Source organism: Canis lupus, chromosome 9 (assembly GCF_048164855.1).
Source record: "Canis lupus baileyi chromosome 9, mCanLup2.hap1, whole genome shotgun sequence".
NCBI classification, from domain to species: Eukaryota; Metazoa; Chordata; class Mammalia; order Carnivora; family Canidae; genus Canis; species Canis lupus.
This window is the reverse complement of record NC_132846.1, coordinates 69,776,049-69,800,441: the sequence shown is the minus strand read 5'-3', so window position 1 is coordinate 69,800,441 and position 24,393 is coordinate 69,776,049. Positions and strand designations below refer to the sequence as shown.

The following is a 24,393-nucleotide window of genomic DNA, read 5'->3' as shown; positions in this document are numbered from 1 at the left end:
CAAGAGAGTTACACTTAGGCAAACAATTATATTTGTAAGTGATTTTAAAAAATGAACACAATAACAAAGATGGGAGATATGGAATACAAACTGAAGGCTTGGACTGTAGATTACATAACAGCTTCTGGAACTCCACACTGGTGAATTTTTAAGCAGTATTCCCAAGCTTGGGACCTGCTGGGGCCCATGCTTTCCAGCCAAATGCGCAAGTCACTTGTCTTTCTGTGCCTTAGGCTCCTCACCCATAAAAAGAGAGCAACAGTACTACCGAGCTTCCTCGGTGATTGCAAAGATTAGAGACAATGTACGTTAAGTGGTTAGAAAAGTGCCTGGCACGGTGAGCAATGCTCATTAATACCAGCTACTGTTATCATTACTACCAAGTACATTAATTAGGAAATAGCGTTCAGAACTTCTTGCCAAACTATACTTTTGAACTCAAAGTTCACATTTTGTCACATTTTCACAAACTGTAAAAAGGGATTAAATTATTCCCCAAAGAAAGTAGACTTCAAAAGAGAAAGCACTGGAAAAAAACAGCTTTCAGTCTTAAGGAAGTTTTCTGAGCTTTGCTGATATCCTGGTACATGCCAGAAGATGTTTTTTCAGTTAAAGCATTCACTCAATCACTGTGCTTGTGAAAGCTTCACTGCATATATAGTTATCACTCACATTCCTAGGCAAATAACCAACCTCAACGACAGGGAGAAGCGGCAAGAACAGGGTACCCTTGACTCTATTATCCCAATTCTTTACAATTCCCATGCCTCTGCCACCCATCATCTGTGAGACCTACCACAGAAAGTAAACTGTTCCAAAATGCTTGGTATAAATATGCCATCAGGAACAGAGGGATAACAGAGTTTAAAAGAGATGAGACTTACTCTATTCTGTACCAAGTTTTAAAAAAATCTAAGCTCAGACAACTCATGGAGAAAAGCCTGTTTTTTTTTTTCCCCCAACAAATGGCACTGAAATAATTAGAAATCCATATGTAAAAATGTGAACTTAGGCCCTTACCTCACACCACACACAACAATTAATTTAAAATGGGTCACAGACTAAATATGAGAATTAAAACTATATAAACCTTCTAGAAGCAAACACAGGAGAAAATCTCCCTGATTTGGGGGTAGGCAAAGAATGATCCATAAAAGAAAATATTAGTAAACTGGATTTCATCAAAATTAAAAATATATACACACCACTAAGAAAATGAAAGGGCAAGATACACACAGGGAGGAAACACTGCAGACAACAGATTTGATAAATGACTTGTATTTAGAACATGTAACAAAATCAAAAAATCAACAATGAGACAATATAATGTAGATGGAAAACAACCTAAGTATCTAACAACTGGTTGACGATCTGGTTAAATAATCTAGATACCTCTAGTCAGAGAAATACCATACAGTTGTTAAAAGGTTAAACTCTTATAAAAAAAAATAGATGGATTCATGGAAAGATAGAAACATAAATACATGGATAGAAAAGTGACAAAGCAAATTAAGTAAAATGGTGGTAGGTATGTAGGTGTGTACCAGATAACTCAATTTTTTGAGTCTGAAAAATCTTCATAACCAAATGTTGAAAAAACTTAAGCTCTAGGGGAAGCCCAGGTGGCTCAGCGGTTTAACGCTGCCTTCAACCCAGGGTGTGATCCTGGAGACCCAGGATCAAGTCCCACATCGGGCTTCCTGCATGGAGCCTGCTTCTACTTCTGCCTGTGTCTCGGCCTTTCTCTCTCTCTGTGTCTCTCATGAATAAGTAAATAAAATATTTTTTTAAAAAACCAACACTTAAGCTCTAAAATGACACAAATATGTCATTAAACAAGGTGTACTGGTAAGTAAACAGTACAAAGCTGTATGTATAGTACAAATCTACAACATATACATTTTTTAAAAATGTGTGGCCATAGAAAAAGGACACAAAGTAGTATAACCTATGGTGACTATCTCTGGATGATGCTCCTATTCTTGCTATTTACCCATATTCTTTAAATTTTCCACAATGATCAAGTATTTTTATGATTAAAAAAAAAAAAAGAGGTGCCTTAAGAACAGTTAAGAAACAATTTCAGGGGCACCAGAATGGCTCAGTTGATTGAGCATCTGACTCTTGATTTCAGCTCAGGTCATGATTTTGGGGTCATGGGCTTGAACCTCAAGTTGGGCTCTGTGCTCAGCACTGAGTCTGCTTGAGATCCTCCTCCTCTGCCTCTGCTCATGTGTGCCTTCGTTCTCTCTCAAATAAATAAAATCTTTAAAAAAAGAAAACAATTTAGATAAGAATGATTAAAATTTGATGACACACCCAGTGATAGAAAACACTGTCCTCCAAAAAAGGCTTAAAAAGTTTTTTTTTTTTTTAAATTTTTTTTTTAATTTTATTTATTTATGATAGTCACATAGAGAGAGAGAGAGAGAGAGAGAGAGAGGCAGAGACATAGGCAGAGGGAGAAGCAGGCTCCATGCACCGGGAGCCTGACGTGGGATTCGATCCGGGGTCTCCAGGATCGCGCCCTGGGCCAAAGGCAGGCGCCAAACCGCTGCGCCACCCAGGGATCCCAAAAAGTTTTTTTTTTTTAATTTTATTTATTTATTCATGAGAGACACAGAGAGAGAGGCAGACACACAGGCAAAGGGAGAAGTAGGCTCCATGCAGGGAGCCCGATGTGGGACTCGATCCCAGGACCCCAGGATCACGCCCTGGGCTGAAGGTGGCACTAAACTACTGAGCCACCCAGGCTGCCCTAAAAAGTCTTAACTCAATACACATTCAATGAATAATTCTTTCAGCCAGCTACTGTGCTAACTGCTAAACTTTGTGGCAGATGCTGGCACTTATAACTATAGGGCTGCACAACCTGAAATGTGTGTATCAGAGAGAGAGAGTTGATAAAGCCCTGAATTCTGCACTGGTCACACCATATTTGGAGTCAACTTTTCTAAGAAGCACTAACAAACTGGAGATGGCTATGTTATACAAGACTTTGAGGAAATGACTGCCATAGTCTAATAATGCGGGTACTGTTTGGATGATGTAGAACTTGAATCAGTTGGCAGAAATTTCAGAGAAGCAAATACCAGCAAAGTGTAACAAGAAGAAAGAAAAAGATAGCTAGGGCTGATTGAGGAGTCTAAAATGCTGCCTCATGACCCAGGGAACATGAAAGCAGAAGCTGGGTGAATGCCTGTCATAGATAACAGCTATGATCACATCCATTCATTCATTCAGCAAATATTTACTAAGTGCTTATGCTACAACGTGGAAGTTCTACAATCTGTGCTGTCCAACACGGTAGCCACCAGCCTCATGTGGCATCCATCACTTGAAATGTGACATTGCAATCAGGAAGAGTATCGTATGCAAAGAATATGTGAGGGTAGATTCCTTATAAGGAGACAAGAGGAAATTAATCTGAAGAGGCAGAGAGAGGCCAGTTCTTGCAAGACTTTAAATACGGAGTCATGGCTTCATCCAGAAAGACATAGAAATAGCCTAATGAAACTTAGGAAGAGAACATTAACTCAGATTTGATTATTATTAATTTAACAAAGTACGAAGAGACTTTTTAAGAGGTAACAAACAAAAGTGGAATGTAATTAGAGTGTTTTAACAATGACAAAGACCTGACTTAATTCAGTATCGAGGCTCTGAAGAAGGGAACAGACAAAAGAGATTTTAAGGAGGAAAAAAATGACAACATGGCCACCTCGATGTGATAGGAGGGAACTAAATGACTCCAGTAAGCCTCCAGGTCTCCACTGTGGATCACCAGTGTCCTTCTCACAGAGAATGGCACGGAAAGCAGTGAGTTCAGTTAAAAAAAAAAAAAAACAGATCTACCGAGAAACAGATTTTTATTCCATGATATTCATCCACTCAGAGTATACAATTCAATGATTTTTTTTAGTATATTCACAATCTGGTGTGACTATCACTGCAATCCAAATTTAGAATATTTTGGGGGCACCTGGCTGGCTCAATCAGTGGAACATGGGAATCTTGATCTCAGGGTTTTGAGTTCCAGCCCCACATTGGGGGTAGATTACCCCCAAAAAATGGGGGCGCCTGGGTGGCTCAGTTGGTTAAGCATCTAACTCTTGATTTCAGCTCAGGTCATGATCTCAGGGTCAAGAGATTGAGCCCCACATTGGGCTCTGTCTTGCGCGTGGAGCCTGCTTAAGATTCTCTCTCTTGTCCTTTCCCCCATTCACCTGTTCTCTCTCTAAAAAAAACGGCCCATAACTTAAGTTTCCACCACCCTCCAAAGAAACTTTGTACCTATTAGCAGCCACTCCCCATTCCCACCCCCACCCACCCCAAGCAACTACAAATCTACCTTGTGCCTCTATGAATTTGCCCTTTCTGGACATTTCCTACAAAGACCACAATATGTAGTCTTCTGTGACTGGTCTCATTTAGTTAGCATCATGTGCTTAAAGTTCATCCCCATTGTGTCAGTACTGGTACTTCACTCCTCTTTGCTGTGAACAATATTCCTGCGTGTGGCTATATCACACCTTGTCTATGCAGTCATAGTGCTGTCACCACGGTTTGGCTGTAATGAATAATGCTGTGATGAACATTCGCATATAAGTTTTATATAAATCTGTGTTTTATTTTCTCTTGGGTATGTGCCTAGGAGTGGAAATGCTGAGACATAAGATAACTCTATGTGTTTAATATTTGAAGACTTGCCAAACTGTTTTCCAAAGTCACTGTACCCTTTTACATTCTCCCCAGCAATGGATGAGAGTTCCAGTAGATTTATCCATGTAGCCACTTACTCAGTGTGTGACAGTCACGTATGTCTTCACCAACCTTTATTACTAGTATTTTTATTCTAGCTGTCCTAGTGGGTGGTAAAGTGGTGTCCCATTGTGGCTCTGGTTTGCATTTCCTCATGTCTAAGGATGCTAAGCACCTTTTTGTGTGCTTATTGGCCATTTATATATCTTCTCTGGGGAAGCATCCATTGAAATCACTTGCCCATTTTTAAATTAGATTGTTTCTTTTTATTAAGTCATAAGAGTTCTTTATATATATTCTAGATATTAAGTCCCTCTTAAGAGTTTTTTATATATATTCTAGATATTAAGTCCCTTATCAGAGATATGATTTGCAAATATTTTCTCCCGTGCTGCAGGCTGTCTTCTCTACTTCTTGACAGTATAGGTTACATGTAACACACAGCTTTTAATTTTGATGAAAACCAATTTACCTATTTTTTTTAATCATTTGTGTTTTGATTTCTAAGAAACCATTGCCTAACCCCAAGTCATGAAGATTCTCTCATACTTTCTCCTACAAGAGTTTTAAAGTTCTACTTCCTGCTTAAGACTCTCTCTCCCCTCTCCCCTTCTCCCCATTTGTGTGCTCTCTCTAAAAAAAAAAAAAAAAAAATTTTTTTTTTTTTACGTTTTCGTCATCCCCCAAAGAAACTTACACTGAAATGCATAATTTATTTTGAGTTAACTTCTGTTCATGGAGTGAGGTAGAAGTTCAACTTCATTCTTTTTTTGTGTGGATATTCATTTGTCCCAGCATTTATCAAAAAGGCTATCCCCCCCCCCATTCAATTGTCTTGTCATTTCTTTCAAGAACCAATTGGTCATAAATTTAGCAGTAATAAGGTCAGTTTTAGACATGCTGAACCTAAGGTGCCTGCATTCTCTCTCCTTCAGACTGAGCTACCCATCTAGAAACCTGTGTCTTCTACCTACAGCCCATGGATCAGCACAGTGCACCCGATAAATACTCGGTGAATGACTACCCATCTGTATGATTCCCAGTTATGCTGTTGCCTCATCACCCAGACTTGGACACTCTGAGGCACATTACTCTTGCTCTTGTGAAGGGACTAGCTGGTTCACTTTCCAGTACTGCTCTTCTATTTGGGACTCTTTCTTAATCTGATTCAGTATGTTGCTTGCAGTTCTATTTTGAGTAGTGAAATAAATTGAGGAGAGCATTTTTCCTCTTCCCAGGAAAGGAAATGTTTATAAACAGTACCCTAATGTTGCTCAGCGAGAAACCTCAGCTGGTACAAGAAAGCAGAGAGCATCTGATCGGTCTATAGGCACAGAGGTTCTAAGGTGTGGTGTGTTTCTATTTTGTATAAAGGGTTTTGTTTGTGTGCCAAGGCCAATATTGTTCTGTGATCAAGCCTGTTACAAAATTTAAATTTTTACATTGCTAATAGGGCTTCAGCATGTCAGAGCTCAGTGAAAGGAAGGTCCCTCAAAAGGGGATACTCATTAGAGATAAACCATGAAAAACTGAAAGAACTGAGGATATTTGATTAAGATAATGCAAGACTTTCTGAAGACCACTGGTCTTCAAATTACTGAAAAACCAACAGGAAGAAATGAACCAGCTCAAAGAAGTGCAAAAGGGATGAACAAGAACAGAAGATAACATCCCCTAGCCTAGCCCACTGCAAATGCAAAAAAATAAAAATAGATAAAACCAAAAATTCACACCTCCTTTCTGGCACTTTCATCTCATGCTCAGCTCCCCTTCTTGATTCCCTCTCTAAGGGCCTGCTCTTGCTGGTGTCTGTAGTCTTGTCCCTGGCCCACTGCCTTGCATGTGGTAGGTACTCAGTATATATATATTACATGTAAAAATTTAAGTAGATATGATATACAAAAACAAATAAGTAGTAGTCATGTAGTTATAATACAAAAAAGTCTATACTTTAAAAGAATCACATTTACTACAGTTAATTTAAAATTTACAAGTATTTTTAAAGAATTCACATTTACTGAAATAATGTTTGTTAAATATTTAACCACCTTTATTGTATAAAACTACATCCACGAGTGTTTACACTGCCTAACCCAATCACAATGTCCCCATCTCTCAAGAATAAAAAGCATAGTAAGATCCAAAGACTGACCTTCATGGGCTCTTCTAGCTCTCAGATCTAAAAACCTGTGGTCATCATTCTAATTTCTCTCTTGTCCCAATCTCAAAGCTACCCAGGATGGGATTAAACAAAGACGCTTACAACTATGCAAATATACCTGAGGACAAGAGGCAGACATACCTGCCCACCACAGTCAGGCTAGAAACACCCATGGCTGGAGTCTAAGTCAGCCTCTCGGCTGAGCTAGCCATGATGAACAAGGAAAGGTCAAACCCAATTTATTTCCTTAAACACACTACTCTCAGTTCTTTCAAAATCCAAGTCAGATGATTTTTTTTTCAAGTCAAATGATTTTTAATTTTATTCCTATTGTCTATGTTTTCCCTTGCTTTTTGGTTAAGTTTTATCATCTTAAAGATCTGATCATTCCTGAGTGCCACTCACTGCAGATGAGGACTGCACAGGTAGTCGGAGACTCCTCTAGAGACGATTTACTTTCCCTTCCATCAGGCAGGTAGGTCAGGGGTACAAACAAACCCACATCACCTGAAGATAATCAGATACTGGGGTGCCTCAAAGCAGTCCTCCAGTTTCTGAGAGTGCCAGTCTCCGGTGTCCCTAGGCAGAGCCTGTAGGAAAAACCTGGCACATTTACAAGAGCTCTTCCTCCTTAGCAGGCTCTAAAACCAGTATCTCCTAAAGCTCTATTCACCTCTCAGATAGCAATTTCAACGGTTTCAGCAGTGCTGCAAGGGGAGAAATGGTGCCAAACGTCAGGCAGAGCCTTCTGCCCTCTCCCAAACTTTAGGTCTGCAAATCCTTCTAGCTTGGTAGCTCTCCCAGGCCTTCAAACTGACTTGCTTTCTTAACTTTCCACCTTTTCCTGTTCTTAGTAGGGCTGGTCCAAACAACCCAAAAAACCACTGCCAGAAGAACGCCCAAATCCAGCAAACTTAACATAATCTTTGTTTAAAGCTGCACCAGTTCTGAAATTTGAGTCTTTCCCAGGAACTACCCAAATCAAGAATGGGCTGTAGGAAAACAGAGATTTGGAATTACTGCTGACTAACAGAAAACCATACATCTTGACTGAAATAAAGCATTAATTAAAAGTAATACCATGCATTCTAATTGAAAATCTAACATGCTTTATGGCTGGCACTGAGGGTGTGAAATTCCCATCAAAAAACTGAGACAGCTGTAAACTGGCAGGCTGAGCTTGGCACGCAGCAGGTACACAGTAGCAGCACTTGGCTGTGTCCCTGACCCCTTCTCCTGTCAGCCTCCCCTCCCCACGAGGGGGGCTGATGCCAAATACAAGCTGACACAATCCAATGATCTTAACCACAAAGTCTCAGGTTCACCCCTGAGCTGTGCTTTTTGCTGGACTGAGAAGGTGGAGCTAGGGTCGAGGGTTGGGGTTGTCACTGGACAACACGTGAGTCAAGATAGCAACAGCTCTTGCCCACTTCTGCCTGTAAGTAAAGGAGAGGATGTGGACAGAGGAGAGTGCGAAAAACAGACGAGACCTGTGCTTAATGCCCTGTTAGCCCCACTATTTCGTGAGCCCCAGGCAAGTGACTTCTGGAGTCTGTGTCTGTTTTCTCATCTAAGAAAGGAGAGACTCACCTATTACTCAAACACATTTACTGAGCACTTTCTACATTCCAGGTCCATTGCTAGGTGTTGGAACTGCATTGCCAGAAAAACCAGCCTTGCTTTGGACCTTGTGACTAGGTCAGTAGTTCTCAATTCTGGATGCACATTTAATAATAATCTAGAGATTTTAACAATAAACCAACAACAGAACACTTTGCCCCAGATTAATGGAATCTTCTGAGGTAGAGCCCTGACACTGGGGCGAAGCCAGGGAGAGGGCCTTTTCAAGTGTTTCTGACACCCCAGTGAGGATTAAAAACCACCAGACTTAGAAGATTTCTAACTTTCTATGGTTTTACAAATGAGTAATTTTAACAGGTCAAAAATCCAAAATAAACTGTGGTTTCATAAGTAATTTTGGGGGAGGATGACTAAGGGTAAGGACTGCCTTGATGGGCTAACAATTCTCTTCTGAAAAGTCATACTGACTGTGAGTGATCCTTAGCCTTACTCTTATCTCTTGGATTCATATTCAAAAGCCACATGCATCATGCCATAAAGGAGAATTCTCCCAAAGGGACATAGAGATGCCTGAATCATATCATTCGAGATTTGTTCCTTTGGGCTAATGGACTATTTCCCAAACTCTAGTCATTCATGATTTTTGCAATGTCTATTTAACATGAGTGTTATTACTTAAGACTCTTTCTTTAAAATCAACTTACTAGAACAACAAGAGAGGACTAGCCCTACTAAATATTAAAACCTATTATAAAGCCTCTTTAATTAAAAGTGAAGTATTGGCACATGAATAAATGTAGACCAATGGAATGTAACAGGGAATCCAGAAATAGGTCAAATTAGTTAAATATGACAAAAGACAGCATCTCAAAGCAGAGGGAAAAAATGGAACTTTTAATAATTGGTACTGGGATAACTGAAAAAAAAAACAGACAAAAAAGGATAAAACTCGGTCCATCTCTTCAACGTATATGTCATTGCAAATGGATCAGAGATTTAAACGTTTGGGCACAATAAAAAGAAACCATAAAGTACTAGAAAAACATAGGCGAAGTCAACCTGGAAGTATAGAAACTTTCAGCCAGAAATGGCTGAATATCAAGAAGCAATGCACTAGGAAATTAAAACAATGAAATCTATTTCCTTTCTATTTAATAATATTCACAAAACCACATGCATGAAGCACCTCTTCTGCGTCATTTCCACTCCTACTGCCTCACCTGTTCCAATTCTAGCCACCACAGAAGTGACCAGTCTTGCCCAGACTCTGACCTGCTTCCTTGTCCCTGCCCAGGGGATGGCAGGGAGCCCTCTGAGGGCCACAGGGAAACACCTCCAAGTAGAGCAATTAATGCCCTGGGGGCAATCCTTTGTCAAATGAAGACAATAGCTGATGGGTATAATGCTTCTCCCCTTCTCCCCACAAATAAGAGTCCTGTGAAAAGGAGTCATCACCAGTCGGTGGCTTAGAGCAATGGCCTAATCAGGACTGAATGCCTGTGCTGGCTCTTCCTTCTTCCATTGCACTGCTCTCCCCTCATTCCTGCTCCCAGAGGGAACACTCTCTCGAATGCTCCTCTCACATGGGCCTTTGTTTCAGATACAGCCCTCTAGGGAACCCAGTTAAAATACCATGGATGTGATGTACTATTTTCTTCCAATGCATATAAAAATACTTAAGTATTAATATTTAAAAAGCACTCATCAGAGGAAGCAGCATAACTCCCCACTCCTTAAGTGTGGGCTGTGAATAATAATTTTCTTAAAAAGGGGACTAAGAGACTAACTTTACAAGGATGATATCTGATAAACACTACATCAACCAGGTGCCTGAGGTCAATATCAACAGCCATAAACCCCCTTGCTAGTATGTACTCTCTATATGATGTGAGGAAATGGCACCTTATTTCTGTGATCTTCCTCCCCTAACTTTTAACACCACACTAACCCTGAGAAAAATATGAGACAACTTCTAACAGAAGGGCATCCTACAATATACCTAACAAGTCAAGGTCATAAAAAATAAGGAAAGTCTGGAAAACTATCAAAGCCAAGAAGATTTAAGGAGATACAACAATGAAATGTAACATGGTGTCCTGGAACAGAAAAAGGACACAAGGTAAAAACGAGGAAACTTGAATGAGGTATGGATTAGCTACTAAGAATGTTATCAACATTAGCTCATTAAGTGTAACAAATGTCCGTTAAATGTAAGATGTTAGTAACAGGGGAAATGACAAAATTTATACGTGTGCAGGGTATATGGGAACTCTCTGTACTATCTGCTCAATTTTTCTGTAAACCTAAAATTGTTCTAAAATATAAATTATATTAATAGAAAGAGAAAAAAAAAGATTTTAAGAAAGCATTCCTTTACCTTTGGCAATGGGATTTGCATTTTGGAAGAACATTCACAAGTGATTCCCAGGCACAGTAAAGTTTGAGAAACATCCAGGACACCAAAAGTTACAGTACATAACGTCCTTACAAGGAAATAACAGGAAAAACAATCCATCCACACTCAACAAACAAATCATGTCCCACAGCAGCAGTATGGAAACAACAGACTAAAGCACTGTCATCCCAGTAACGCATTAACTCATTATTCACATAATGAAACAGCTCTCATTTGAATGCCAGCTTCCACAGTTTGGGGTGGCTGCCTGGAATGTTGTACTTGGAAGGACCTGGGCCAAGATGGAATGAATGTCATGATTTACTATCCATTTTAGGTATAGGTAGCAGCATCAATATTTACGAAGCATCTACCAAGTGCCAGGCTCTAGGGATCCAAGAGAGCTCAAAACAGGCATACTCCTTCATGAAGTATAGGAGGAAAAATAGAAGTAATTACAAATATAGTTACGGAGGAGGAAATATGGGATGCCATATAGGCAAGAACAGGGAAGGGCCCCCTCAGGGAAAGAGTCAAGGGTAGACTCCTGGAAGAAGGGACATTTAAACTAAAGATCTGAAGGCTTGCAAATTAGCAAGGGGAAGGAAACAAGGAAGTAGACTTTGGTAAAGTGGTGAATTAGTCCATCAGACCTTTTCTTACTTAGGATCCTCTGAGAGCTAGAAATAAGCTCCACAAAGAGCCCAGAGGAGGGCAGAAGCCAGAGAATGTTCATGGGTGCAGAAAGCTTCTAGGGAAAGGGCCCAGGTCAAATCTATCATAAGCGAGAAAGGGCTGGAGGAGACGTATACGAGGCTTCCAAAACCAAGCTCTGGTCCACTGTCTCTGATACTCAGAAAACGTTTTAGAGCTCCACAAAGGTGTCTGTGTTACTGCAGCCCACGAGGCACACATCACCAGCTCATGCTGCCCTTTCCGCTATGGCTTCCGTGAACTTTAGAGCTAAATGTGCTCGACTGCAGCAACGATTTCTTAATGTAAATGTTCTGGTACAATGATCTCTTCTCCCCCAAAATAGCCTGCCTCCTTTTTATCTTTATTTCAAGAGCTCTTTTATATCTTTTATAGATAATCATTTTTAGCATTTTGAAGCATTAGGGCAGCCCGGGTGGCTCAGCGGTTTAGTGCCGCCTTTGGCCCAGGGCGTGATCCCAGAGTCCTGGGATCAAGTCCTGCATCAGTCTCCCTGCATGGAGCCTGCTTCTCCCTCTGCCTGTGTCTCTGCCTCTCTCTCTCTCTGTCTCTCTGTCTCTCATGAATAAATAAAAAAAATCTTTAAAAAAAAAAAAAAAGGAAATTGAAGCATTAGTAGCAACCATGGCTTCTAAACCAAAAAATTATGTTACGGTAGATAAGTTATATAGTGATTAATAAAGGACAGAATATCTGAATTCAGAATTGTTCCAGATTTTTCAGGGTTTATCTTCCTTGTAGACACAACAAATGGGGGGGGGGTAAGTAACTAACCTTTATTAAGTACTATAGGCTAATAACTTATGCATCCTCATCTGATCCTCACAAAACCCTGTGCAGAAAGTGGAATTATCCTCAGCACATGTGAAAAATGGAGGTGCATAAAGGTTAAGTCATTTGCTCAGCCAGGTAAGGAGTGGCTCTGGGCAGAATCAGGCCTGACTCTAAAACCCGGGCTGCTTAGAATATAGGGGGCAAAATGTGGCATAACACAACAGGTTTTTAGAAAGTTCATTCACAGTCGGACATTAACTCCAAACTGATTCACACAGCCTTAGAGACAGAGAGTCCACCTTCACGCCAGCAGTTACAGAGGAATTAGGAACTGGGCTCCCCCAACTGGTGAGCATATGGAACCACACCATTTACTTCTTTTTCTAGTCCTTTGTTTTTTGGGGGAACCTCCAAGTTAAGACAGGATTAAACTTCCTTTTACTAACTTTATCTCTTTCTTTCTTTCTCTCTTCTTTGCTTAAAATTAGCTTTCTGATAATGTGTATCAATAGCCTTTAAAATGTTTATACCCTTTGGTGCCAGTAGTAATACCATTTTACCAATTTATCTTAAGGAAATAAAGATTACCCTAAGAATTATGTGCACAGACATTAACCACTGTGTTACTTAGAATGATGAAATACTAAAAGCAAGTTAATGGTCCCAAAATTGGGGTACTGATAAATCAATTATAGTATACCATATCATGGATATTATTCACCTACTTAAAATATTTTCAAAGAATATTTAACAAGGAGGTAATATATACATGTTAAACATAAAATGTCCAACACAAATACATCATACAATATCAATTTTGTGAAAATGTTCCTTTACACATGTAAAGGAACTACAGTCCACGTAGTTTCTCCTAAACAGCAGGATCAATGCTGATTTGTACTATCTTCTCTACCTTCCTATGTTCTCTACCTTCAATATATACCACATTTAAATCAGGAAAAAGTAATTTTTCTAAAAACTGAGAAAATTCCCACTAGAAATTATTTCTATGGGGACTTCTCCTTTGGGCTAGGAAAGAGAAAATTTAAGAGTTGTTCGCTGAAGGGGCCATTGCCCTTCCCACCCTTATGTCAGCTCGAGGTGCTCTTCACATCACCATAGCACTTATGATATATTCATTTAACAGACTCATCAAGCTACTGCAAAGTTCAAACTTGGGTAGTATATAGATTCCCTCTAAAGAAAAACTGATTTATTTTCATCCAGTTTCTTTATGTACAATTACAAAACCAAGGTTAAATTTATTATGTTTATAAAACAAGATACAAACAAATCTACTAAATTAGCAAAATTCAAAATGACAGCATTTTAACAAAAGGATGATTTTGCTCATATTAAAAATCATCAACCCACAACTATATAGCCAATTAATCTTTAACAAGGCAGGAATGAAGATCCGAGGCAAAAAGTCTCTTTAACAAATGGTTTGGGGAAAACTAGAGAGCAACATGCAGAAGAATAAACTCAGACTACTTTCTTACACTATACACAAAAATACATTCAAAATGGAGAGCACCCGGGTGGCTCAGCTGGTTAATAGTCTGATTCGGTTTCAGGTCATGATCTCAGGGTTGTGAGACTGAGCCCCCAGACAGGCTCCATGCCCAGCATGGAGTCTGCTTAAGACTCTCTCTTCCTCTCCCCCCACTCCTTCCCCTGCCCTCATGTGTGCATATGTTCTCTCTCTCAAATAAATAAATAAATTTTTTTTAAAGATTTGATTTATTCATGAAAGACACAGAGAGAGAGCGAGAGGCAGAGACACAGGCAGAGGAAGGAGCAGGCTCCATGTAGGGAGCCGGACGTGGGACTCGATCCTGGGTCTCCAGGATCACACCCTGGACCCAAGGCGGCACTAAACCACTGAGCCACCCAGGCTACCCAATAAATAAATAAATATATATATTTTTTAATTTGCCATTTTATTTATTTATTTTTTATTGGAGTTCACAATTTGCCAACATACAGCATAACATCCAGTGCTCATCCCATCAAGTGCCCCCCCAATAAATAAATATTTTTTAAAAAATAAATCCAAGGGATCCCTGGGTGGCTCAGCGGTTCAGCGCCTGCCTTCGGCCCAGGGCGTGATCCTGGAGACCCGGGATCGAGTCCCACGTTGGGCTCCCTGCATGGGGTCGGCTTCTCCCTCTGCCTGTGTCTCTACCTCTCTCTCTCTCTCATGAATAAATAAATAAAATATTTTTAAAAATTTCAAAATGGATTAAAGACCTAAATGTGAGGCATGAAACCATTAAAATTTTAAAGAACAGAGGTAGCAACCTCTTTGACATCAGCTGTAGCAACTTCTTTCTAGACACATCTGCAGATACGAGGGCAACAAAAGCAAAAATGAACTATGGGGACTTCATCAAAATAAAAAGCTTCTACTTGGTGAAGGAAACAACAAAATTAAAGGGAACCTGTGGAATGGGAGAAGATATTTGCAAATGACATATCTGATAAAGGATTAGCATTCAAAATACATTAAGATAACTTAGACAACTAAAAAAAAAAAACCCCACAAATAATCCAATTAACAAATGGGAAGAAGACATGAATGGAATCTTTCAAAAGAAAACATACAGATGGCCAACAGACACATGAAAAGAAGCTCAACATCACTCAACAAGGAAATGCAAATCAAAACCATGATGAAATATCACCTCACACCTGTTAGAATGGCTAAAATCAATAACACAAGAAACACGTATTGGCAAGAATATAGAGAAAGGGGAATTCTCATGCACTGTAGGCGTGACCGCAACTGGTGGAGCCACCCTGGAAAACAGTATAACTTTAAAAAGTTAAAAAGAGAACTACCCCATGATCCAGCAATTGCTCTACTAGGTACTTACACAGAGAATACAAAAATACTAATTCAAAGGGATACAGGAACCCCCAGGTTTATACCAGTATTATCTACAATAACCAAATTATGGAAAGAGCCCAAATGTCAATTGACTGGTGAATGGATAGAGAAGATATATATACATACACATACACATATAATGAAATATTACTCAGCCATAAAAAAGAATGAAATCCTGGCATTTGCAATGACATGGATAGAGACTATTATGCTAAGTGAAGTAAGTCAGTGAGAGACAGAGAAACACATGATTTCACTCACAGGATTTAAGGAACAAAACAAATTAGCAAAGGGAAAAAGAGAGGCGGGCAAACCAAGAAACAGTCTCTTTCTTTTTTTTTTAAAGAATTTTTTAAAAAAATGTATTTATTTATTCATGAGACTCACACACACACACAGAGAGAGAGAGAGAGAGAGAGAGAGGGGCACCGAAACACAAGCAGGCTCCACACAGGGAGCCCGACATGGGACTCGATCCTGGGTCTCCAGGATCAGGCCCTGGGCTGAAGGTGGCGCTAAACCGCTGAGCCACCTGGGCCGCCCAAGAAACAGATTCTTAAGTATAGAGAACAAACTGGTGGTTACCAGAGGGGAGGTGGGGGAGGGGGAGGATGGATAAAACAGGTGATGGGAATTAAGGAGTGCACTTGTTGTGAGCACCAGAGGATGTATGGAAGTACTGAATCAATAAACTGTACACCTAAAACTAATATTACACTGTATGTTAAATGGAATTTAAACAAAAATTTAAAATAAAATAAATGCCGTTATGATTCATGGTGACTTCTTTTCACCAGCTTGGGAAATCTCTATCATTAGCTGCTAGAACCATTTCCATATATGCCACATACAAAGAACACTGGAATACTGCTGGGTTGAATGAATATTTTGTCAAACACTCTGAAATAGGTTTCTAAACTGCTCTGTATTCTTTGACAAATTATTGACATTAAAACTTTCATTAAAAGTAAAACTCAGGACGCCTGGGTGGCTCAGTTGAGTGTCCAACTCTTGATTTCAGCTCAGGTCATGATCTCAAAGTCCTGAGACAGAGCCCCATGTTGGGCTCCACACTCAGCACAGAGTCTGCTTGTCCCTCTCCCTCTGTTCCTCCCCTCTGCTCGCACACACTTTCTCTAAAATAAAAAGATTCTTTTTTAAAAAAGTAAACTCAGAATTAAAAAAAACAAAACAAATCATTGTCTACAAGGTCAACAAGGCAGTGGCACTAGCCTAAAAACAGGCAGAAAGAAGAACGAAAGAGACCCTAGGAAGATACACACACAGAAACTCAACAACTCTATGGCTGGTCTCCCTAATATGACTTCCAATGACTCCATCCATGACTTGGAGAAATGCTCTTCTGCCCCCATTCTGCAGTACTAGATTCAGAAATGTACTTGGATTCACATGTGTTAGCTAGTGCAGGTTCACGGTGATAAATAGGGATTGTGTTTCTGCCTGTGTATCTTATACTACACCCTATAATCACACTGCATTTTGTATAACTCCAAGATTGATAAACTGCCCTTGGCCCAGATGAAGTAGTTCCTTGGCACAAAACCAGACCTGCAGGATGCTCGACTGGCCACACCTTCACAGACAAGGTTGGCCTTGTTGGGGGCAGGTAAACATTCTGAGGACTGGGGGGTGATCCTCATTCAGATGTTACTGGCTGTAACCATGCACTCTTGAAGACAATTTGGGATCTGGATGTCTGTACTGTCATCTAAGAAAACATTCCTGATATCCCTGCCATGTATCTATTATTGTTACAGTCAAGTATCTGATCAGCAATTTTGAAGTGTAATTTGACTTTCCTCTCGTATTCTAGACAAATTGAAGGATGGCTTTTTTACATTTTATATATAAAACAGAAAAACAACAATACTTATCAAACTTCTGGAAGAATGCTATCTTAAACGTAAGAAATGATGGAAAAACTACAAAGAAAAAGACTTAATGACATAAAAACCTTAACCTTCCATAAATTCAATCTTTAAAAGATAAAAGGCAGATAGAAAAAATGTTCAGAGGGATCCCTGGGTGGCTCAGCAGTTTGGCGCCTGCCTTTGGCCCAGGGCGCGATCCTGGAGTCCCAGGACAGGATCGAGTCCCACGTCGGGCTCCCTGCATGGAGCCTGCTTCTCCCTCTGCCTGTGTCTGCCTCTCTCTCTATGTGTCTACCATGAATAAATAAATAAATCTTAAAAAAAAAAAAATGTTCAGAGAAGAGAATGTTCCCAATGGATAAACGACTAAAGCATATAAACAGAAATATACTGTATACTATGTATTGGGGGGTGTTTTTAAGTTACAAAGGATGAAGAAAGGGATCTAGTAAATGTCTGTAAATCATTTAGGGATGGGGTCTATTTGGGAGAGGAGGTCTGCTTCTTTTCAACCCCTTACTCACCTAATCCAGAATCAGGCAACAGTATGCCCTCAAAAATTGATTTTTGAATGAAGACATGAAAATACTTAAGGTCTGTTAGGAAAATGGAAGAATTCAGGCAATAGTTTATAAAATAAAAAACTCAGAATACAACCTTAATTATCTGAGGAGTTTGATTCAACAGGACTTTTTCCTAAAATCTGTGAAAAATATGTGCCTCAAATGTTCAGTTTATTCATGGGAATTTATCTTGAGCCCTATGCCTTTCTTAGACACTCTTTAAAAGGGATAGTTTGGAAGGTACCTTGCAGACCTTTCTGAACAGGTCACATTTCTATACTCCCATGAGATTATCTAGCAAGAAAAATAATGTGTTATCTTAATTGAAAAAACTCACAATTGAACAGAAAACAAAGTATTTTTCATGGATGAAGCAAGTTGCTTATAAATATCCCAATCAAATGAGTTGACGACAGAGATAATGACTCCCTAACTCATTTAGGTCCCAGCTTTGTGCAGTGGCAGTATCGTAGCCAATGAGGTTTATCCAAGGCACGATTATTGCTAACTGAAAACTCATTTAGGTCCTTCTGTGAAAGCCAAGTACTTGAGGTACATGTCAATATACATGCATTGGTGTTTAACTATAGACAGTGTGACAAAGAACTATTGTAAACTGTTAACATTTTTTTAAAAATCTCTGTAAAAACAAAGAAAAAGAATGACTGAATGGCTCATTTTGGAAAAGCCATTTACAAACCTTCATTTCTACAGTCACGCCATTTTATCTGATCCCAAAGAATAGGATATGAGAATGCTATTATGCTATTGTTTTTTTTTTTTTCCCCAAGTCTTGGTAGTGGCATTTTAATGGCTTCCATTGGTGGCTGTTTTTTTTTTTTTTTTTTTTTTTTAAGGTTTTATTTATTTATTCATGAGAGACACAGAGAGAGAGAGGCACAAACACAGGCAGAGGGAGAAGCAGGCTCCATGCAGGGAGCCTGACGTGGGACTCCATCCCAGGTTTCCAGGATCAGGCCCTGGGCTGAAGGCGGCGCTAAACCACTGAGCCAACCGGGCTGCCCTATGCTATTGTTGATCAAAAGGTTAAATGTTCTATTTAAGAGGACCAGATAAAGGGTGATTTTTATCAAATAAGGAAATCAAAACAAGAGAAAGAAAGAAATATGGAAAAAAGAGAGTATCTGCTTCCAAAATCCTTTGCATCATAGGAATGACCTACACTAAACTGCCATTTTTTTCAACTAATTATATATTAAGGGGGAATAAAGATTTATTATTATTTTTTAAAGACTTTATTTATCTATTTAACAGAGAGAGTACAAGCAGGGGGAGTAGCAGAGGGAGAGGGAGAAGCAGGCTACCCATTGAGAAGGAGCTTGACTCAGGGCTCAATTCCAGGGCCCTGGGATCACGACCAGAGCCAAAGGCAGATGCTTTAACCAACTGCACCACCCAGATACCACCCTTATCACCCAAGATAATTTTAAGATTACCTTGATTCTAGGAGCATTTCACAGATAATCTAACATAGTTGACATAACACAAGAAAATAGCTGTTATTATTCTTCATAACCTCTGTAGCCTGCTAGCTTAAATCTCCTGCAGAATCAGATACTGACTCAAACTGCCCTAATGTGCAGGCATGAGGGGGTTTTACTGCCAGTAATCATTGACTAAGTAAATCAGAACAATCTCCAGCTAAAGAGAACCAGAAAAGCAGGGAAAAAAGATAATAAATATCTACTTGGAGGCCTGGGGGAGGAAGACACATAAGAAACTCGGGAAAGTGAGCCCAGTAGTCAGAGCTACTTTTCCCTGGGGATGTTTGCCAATTCTGCAGGGAATGCTAAAAGTTTGGTGTTGGTTTACGGAGTAAAGGTGAACCAAACATGCGAGGCCTCACAGGGACTGCATCTCAGTTTAGAAATGGCTTGATCCCCTGAGAGTACATTGAAGTGACTCCAGGTCCCAAGTGTCACTTTCACATAACAAAAGCAAACCTGAATTATCTTTGGTAGAGGAAAACATCCTCTTAGTTCTCAAATGATTTCTACTAACAATTATGCAAATTCCATGTCCAGCACAAAATTAAAAAAAAAAACAACAACCAAAAACTAGGTATATAAGGAGATAAGACTAAACGAAAGAAAACCAAGAGAAAACAGACTTTGGACAGGACTCACAAATAGTGCCATAATTGGACAAATTTTAAAATAATTATGTATACCATATTCAAGAAGATAAAAGACAAGGTTGATAATTTTGGCAGATAATGGTAAACAGATAAAAAGAAAACCCAATGGAAATTAAAGAATTAAAAGATATATAACTGAAATGAAAAATTCAACTGAGGGGTGCCTAGCTGGCTCAGGGGGTAAAGCATGTGACTCTTGATCTTGGGGTTGTGAGTCTGAGCCACATGTGGGATGCTAAAATAAATAAATAAATAAATAAATAAACCCAAACCAAGAAACTCACCCTTAATTGTTTAAGAGATCATTTATAGCAGACCAAAAAAAAAAAAAGTAAGTGAGGAGATATGCAGGATGAAGGACAGAGACAAATAGAAAACAGAGAAAAAAGGTTGAGACAGAAAATCCAGTGAATGATCTAACATGTGCAATTGCAGACCCAGAAAAAAAGGTGAGACGGAAGCAATATTTGAAGTACTAATGGCTGGTGACTTCTAAAACTAGGGAAGATGTCAGGATACAGACTCAAGAAGCCCTAAGCACCCCAATTATAAGTAAAAAAAAAAAATAATATCAGGGACAGCACAGAAAAGTTGAAAACCAAAGACAAAGAAACATTTTAAAAGCATCCAGAGAAAAAGACTACTTTGAAGAGAATTGACAGATTTAGTGGCTTCTCAATAGAAACAATCCAAGTCAGAGATAATGAAGTATCTTTGAAATGCTTAAGGAAAACAACGGCAAACCAAGAATTCTGTAAGTACCTAAAAGGACCTTCACAATGGAGGAAAACGTTCTAAAATCAGATCGTGGTAATCATTGCAGAACTCTAAAGATACTTAAAAGCAACTGACCTGTATACCCTTTTTTTTTTTTTTTTAAGATTTTATTTATTTATTTGAAAAAGAGAGAGCAGGCACAAGCAGGGAGAGCCACAGGCAGAGGGAGAAGGAGAAACAGACCCTCCACTGAGCAGGAAGCCTGATGTGGCGCTCTGTCCAAGGAGGCTGGGATGATGACCTAAGCTGAAGGCAGACGCTCAAACAGCAGAGCCACCCAGGCACCCCTGAACTGTGTACTTTAAATGAGCAAATTTTATGCTGTGTGAATTGTATCTCAATTAAGCTATTTTTTTTAATGTGATGTAAATAATGACATTTGCAAACACTGTAAGAATCCCAGACCTGCACTAAAGGAATACATCAGGTGGAAAGAAATGGTCCTATATGGAAGTCTGGAAAGTGACAAAGGCAGCACTGAAGAGCTACGGGGGGAGGGGGGGGAAGGGGGGGTGACCTTTTTGATCAGTGCTAAAATAAATGATGCTGGTAAAAATGAAATGTAACCCCCTTTTCCACACACACACACACACACAAAATCAATGAAAAATTACACACACATACACAGTTACACAAATCAAATTCGAAGTGGACTGCAGATCTTAATTTGAACACAAAATAGCAAGATTTCTGCAAGGTGTTTTAAGAATCGATCTTCCTGATTTTGGAACAGAACTACAAATTAGGGGAGAAAAGACATGTAATACCCCCCTCCAAAAAACAACTGGGCAAAACATCTGAACAGGCACTTCATAAAAGAGGCTACCAAATAAACATGACCTCATCAGTCGTGAGAAACTACAATTGTTTTTTTTTTTTTTTTTAAAGATTTTATTTATTCATGAGACAGAGAGAGAGAGAGAGAGAGGGAGGCAGAGACACAGGCAGAGGGAGAAGCAGACTCCATGCAGGGAGCCTGACGTGGGACTACATCCTGGGTCTCCAGGATCACGCCCTGGGCTGAAGGCGGCACTAAACCGCTGAGCCACCCGGGCTGCCTTGAAACTACAATTTTCAAAAAAGATTTTATTTATTTATTCATGAGAGACAAAGAGAGGCAGAGATATGAGCAGAGGGAGAAGCAGGCTCCCCACGGGGAGCTGGATATGGGGACTCTATCCCAGGGCCCTGGGATCACAACCTGAGCCAAAATCAGATGCTCAACCACTGAGCCACCCAAGTGCCCCAAGAAACTACAATTTTAAAACCACAAGGAGATACCACTCCACACTTTCCAGGATGGCTAAAATTTAAGGCCGACAATATCTAGTGCTTGCAAGGACGCAGAGCACAAGAACTCTCTCACGCTTGCTGGAAGGAGTGTAAATCGGTCACACACTTTGGAAACTTGGTATTTTCTGTTAAATTTGAAGATATGCCTATCTTTTGACCCCGAAATTCCACCGCTGGGTATATACTCCACAGACAGGAGTGCACGGGGAGGCACTGAAGTGTATTCAGCAGGGCCAAAAGGCACAATCCAAACGTCCACCAACAGTGTGACGGAAATACTGTGATGCACCCATACAGTGGCATACTGCAGATCAATAAGAAAATGGATGAATCTCAAAAACAACCTGAGCGAAGCCAGACACAAAAGAACACTTATCGCATCGCTTCGTTCCTATAAAGTTGGGAAAACAAGCAAGATGAAACCACAGACACCGTAGGTGCGATGGGATGGGCTGGGATGGGCGTTCAGAAGGTAAAATCACACAGGAAAAAAGGCAAGGAGGTGCTGATCCCCAAGGCAGGGTCGGGTTACCTCTGGAGGAGGAATGCCGGCTCGGGGGCGCCCGCAGAGCCCCGGCTGGGGTGGGGGGGTGGGGGGGTCCTGCACTTCCCCGGAGCGCCTGAGGCCAAGCAAGGGGGGCGGGAGGGGAGCGGGCCAGGGAAATCGGCTCCCGGGGCAGCGGGAGCCCGGCTCGCAGCGCCGTCAGGGGTGGGGGAGGGAGGCCGAGGGGCCGCGGCCCGGAGCCGCCACACCTGCCCGCCGGCCTGGACGCCCCCCTCGCCTCGCAGGTGCCCCCGCCCACGGCCTCGCAGGTCTTCCCCCCGCCCCGCAGGTGCCCGTCCCGCCGCGCAGGTGCCCCCCTCGCCGCCCCGCAGGTGCTCCCCCCCCCCGCAGGTGCCCCGCCCCCGCGCCCCGCAGGTGCCCCCCCCCCCGAGCCCCGCAGGTGCCCGTCCCGCCGCGCAGGTGCCCCGCCCCCGCGCCCCGCAGGTGCCCCCCCCAGCCCCGCAGGTGCCCGTCCCGCCGCGCAGGTGCCCCCCCTCGCCGCCCCGCAGGTGCCCCGCCCCCGCGCCCCGCAGGTGCCCCCCCCCGAGCCCCGCAGGTGCCCGTCCCGCCGCGCAGGTGCCCCCCTCGCCGCCCCGCAGGTGCCCCCCCCCGCAGGTGCCCCGCCCCCGCGCCCCGCAGGTGCCCCCCCCCCCGAGCCCCGCAGGTGCCCGTCCCGCCGCGCAGGTGCCCCCCCCCGCAGGTGCCCCGCCCCCGCGCCCCCAGGTCCCCCCCCAACTCCGCAGGTGTCCCCCCGCGTCCCGCAGGTGCCCGTCCCGCCGCTCAGGTGCCCCCCCCGCCGCGCAGGTGCCCGCCCCGCCCCGCCCCGCAGGTGACCCCCTCGCCGCCCCCCCCGCCCCGCCCGCCGTCCTCGACGCCCCCACACCGCCCCGAGGCCCCCCCGCCGCCGCCCCCGCGCCGCCCGCCCGACTCACCTCATTGTCGCTGCCGGGGCGGGCGCGCGGGGCCGGGGGCGCGGCGCGGGGCGCGGGGCGTTAGCGGGGGAGCCGGCCCCGGGCGCGGCGGCTCCGCGTCTCGCTGGGCTGCGGGGGGCAGCGGGGGCGCATCTTCTCGGGCGGGCGTCCGGGCCGCTAGCTGCGGGGACGGGCTGCGGCGGCGGCGCCTGACAGCTGGGCCCCGGCCCCTGCCATCTTGGCGGGCGCGTGCCCGGGCCGGCGTGTGCGCGCCGCCGGGGGCGGAGGGGCGGGGGCGGAGGGGTGCACGCGCCGAGACGCGGGGCGCCGGCCCGGGCGGGCGCGGGGACCGCCGAGGGGGCGGGCGGGGGCGCGCGGGCGAGCTCCGCCGCGAGCCGGGACCGACGGGGCCCCTCCGCCCGCCGAGGGGGTGCGCGTGCTGCCCGCCGCCCCCGGCCGCCGCGGGGAGAGCGCGCGCCGCGGCCCGAGCCCGACACAAAAGGCGCGGGGCCCCACCGCCCGCGCCTCCGGGAGCCTGAGCCAGGGGCTGCGAGGGGCGGGGCTTCTCGCGGAGGACGGCCCGGAGGGGCGGGGCGGGGCTTGGGGCCGCGCTACGGGGATTGGGCTTCCCGGGAAGGACGCGCCTCGGGGGACGGGGCTTAGGCGGAGGCGGGGCGGGGCGAGGGGGCGGAGCTTGGGCCCGCGCTGCGGGGATTGGGCTCCCCGGGAAGGACGAGCCGCGGGGGCGGGGCTTAGGCGGAGGCCGATTGGGGCGGGCCGAGGGGCGGGGCCGAGGACGGGGCGGAGCTTGAGGGGCCGCGCTGCGGGGATTGGGCTTCCCGGGAAGGACCAGCCGCGGGGGGCGGGGCTTAGACGGAGGCCGACCGGAGCGGGGCCGGGGGCGGGGCGCCAGGTCGGCACGTGGAGCGCAGAGCCCCACCCCGCGCGGGGCGCCCCCAGCATCCACCCAGGGCGC

General features: G+C 43.2%; 1 protein-coding gene and 1 pseudogene across 1 annotated transcript in view; one reads left to right on the top strand and one right to left on the bottom strand.

The window, feature by feature from the left end:
- Positions 1–23,653, bottom strand: part of EVL (Enah/Vasp-like) — a 146,669-nt gene extending 123,016 nt beyond the window's left edge. The window contains exon 1 of the mRNA XM_072839912.1: positions 23,439–23,653. Coding sequence (XP_072696013.1) covers positions 23,439–23,443 — 5 coding nt within the window. The 5' untranslated portion in view covers positions 23,444–23,653. The remainder of the gene's footprint in view (positions 1–23,438) is intronic.
- On the top strand, positions 18,182–18,360 carry LOC140640801 (U4 spliceosomal RNA; annotated as a pseudogene).
- Positions 23,654–24,393: the final 740 nt, after the last annotated feature.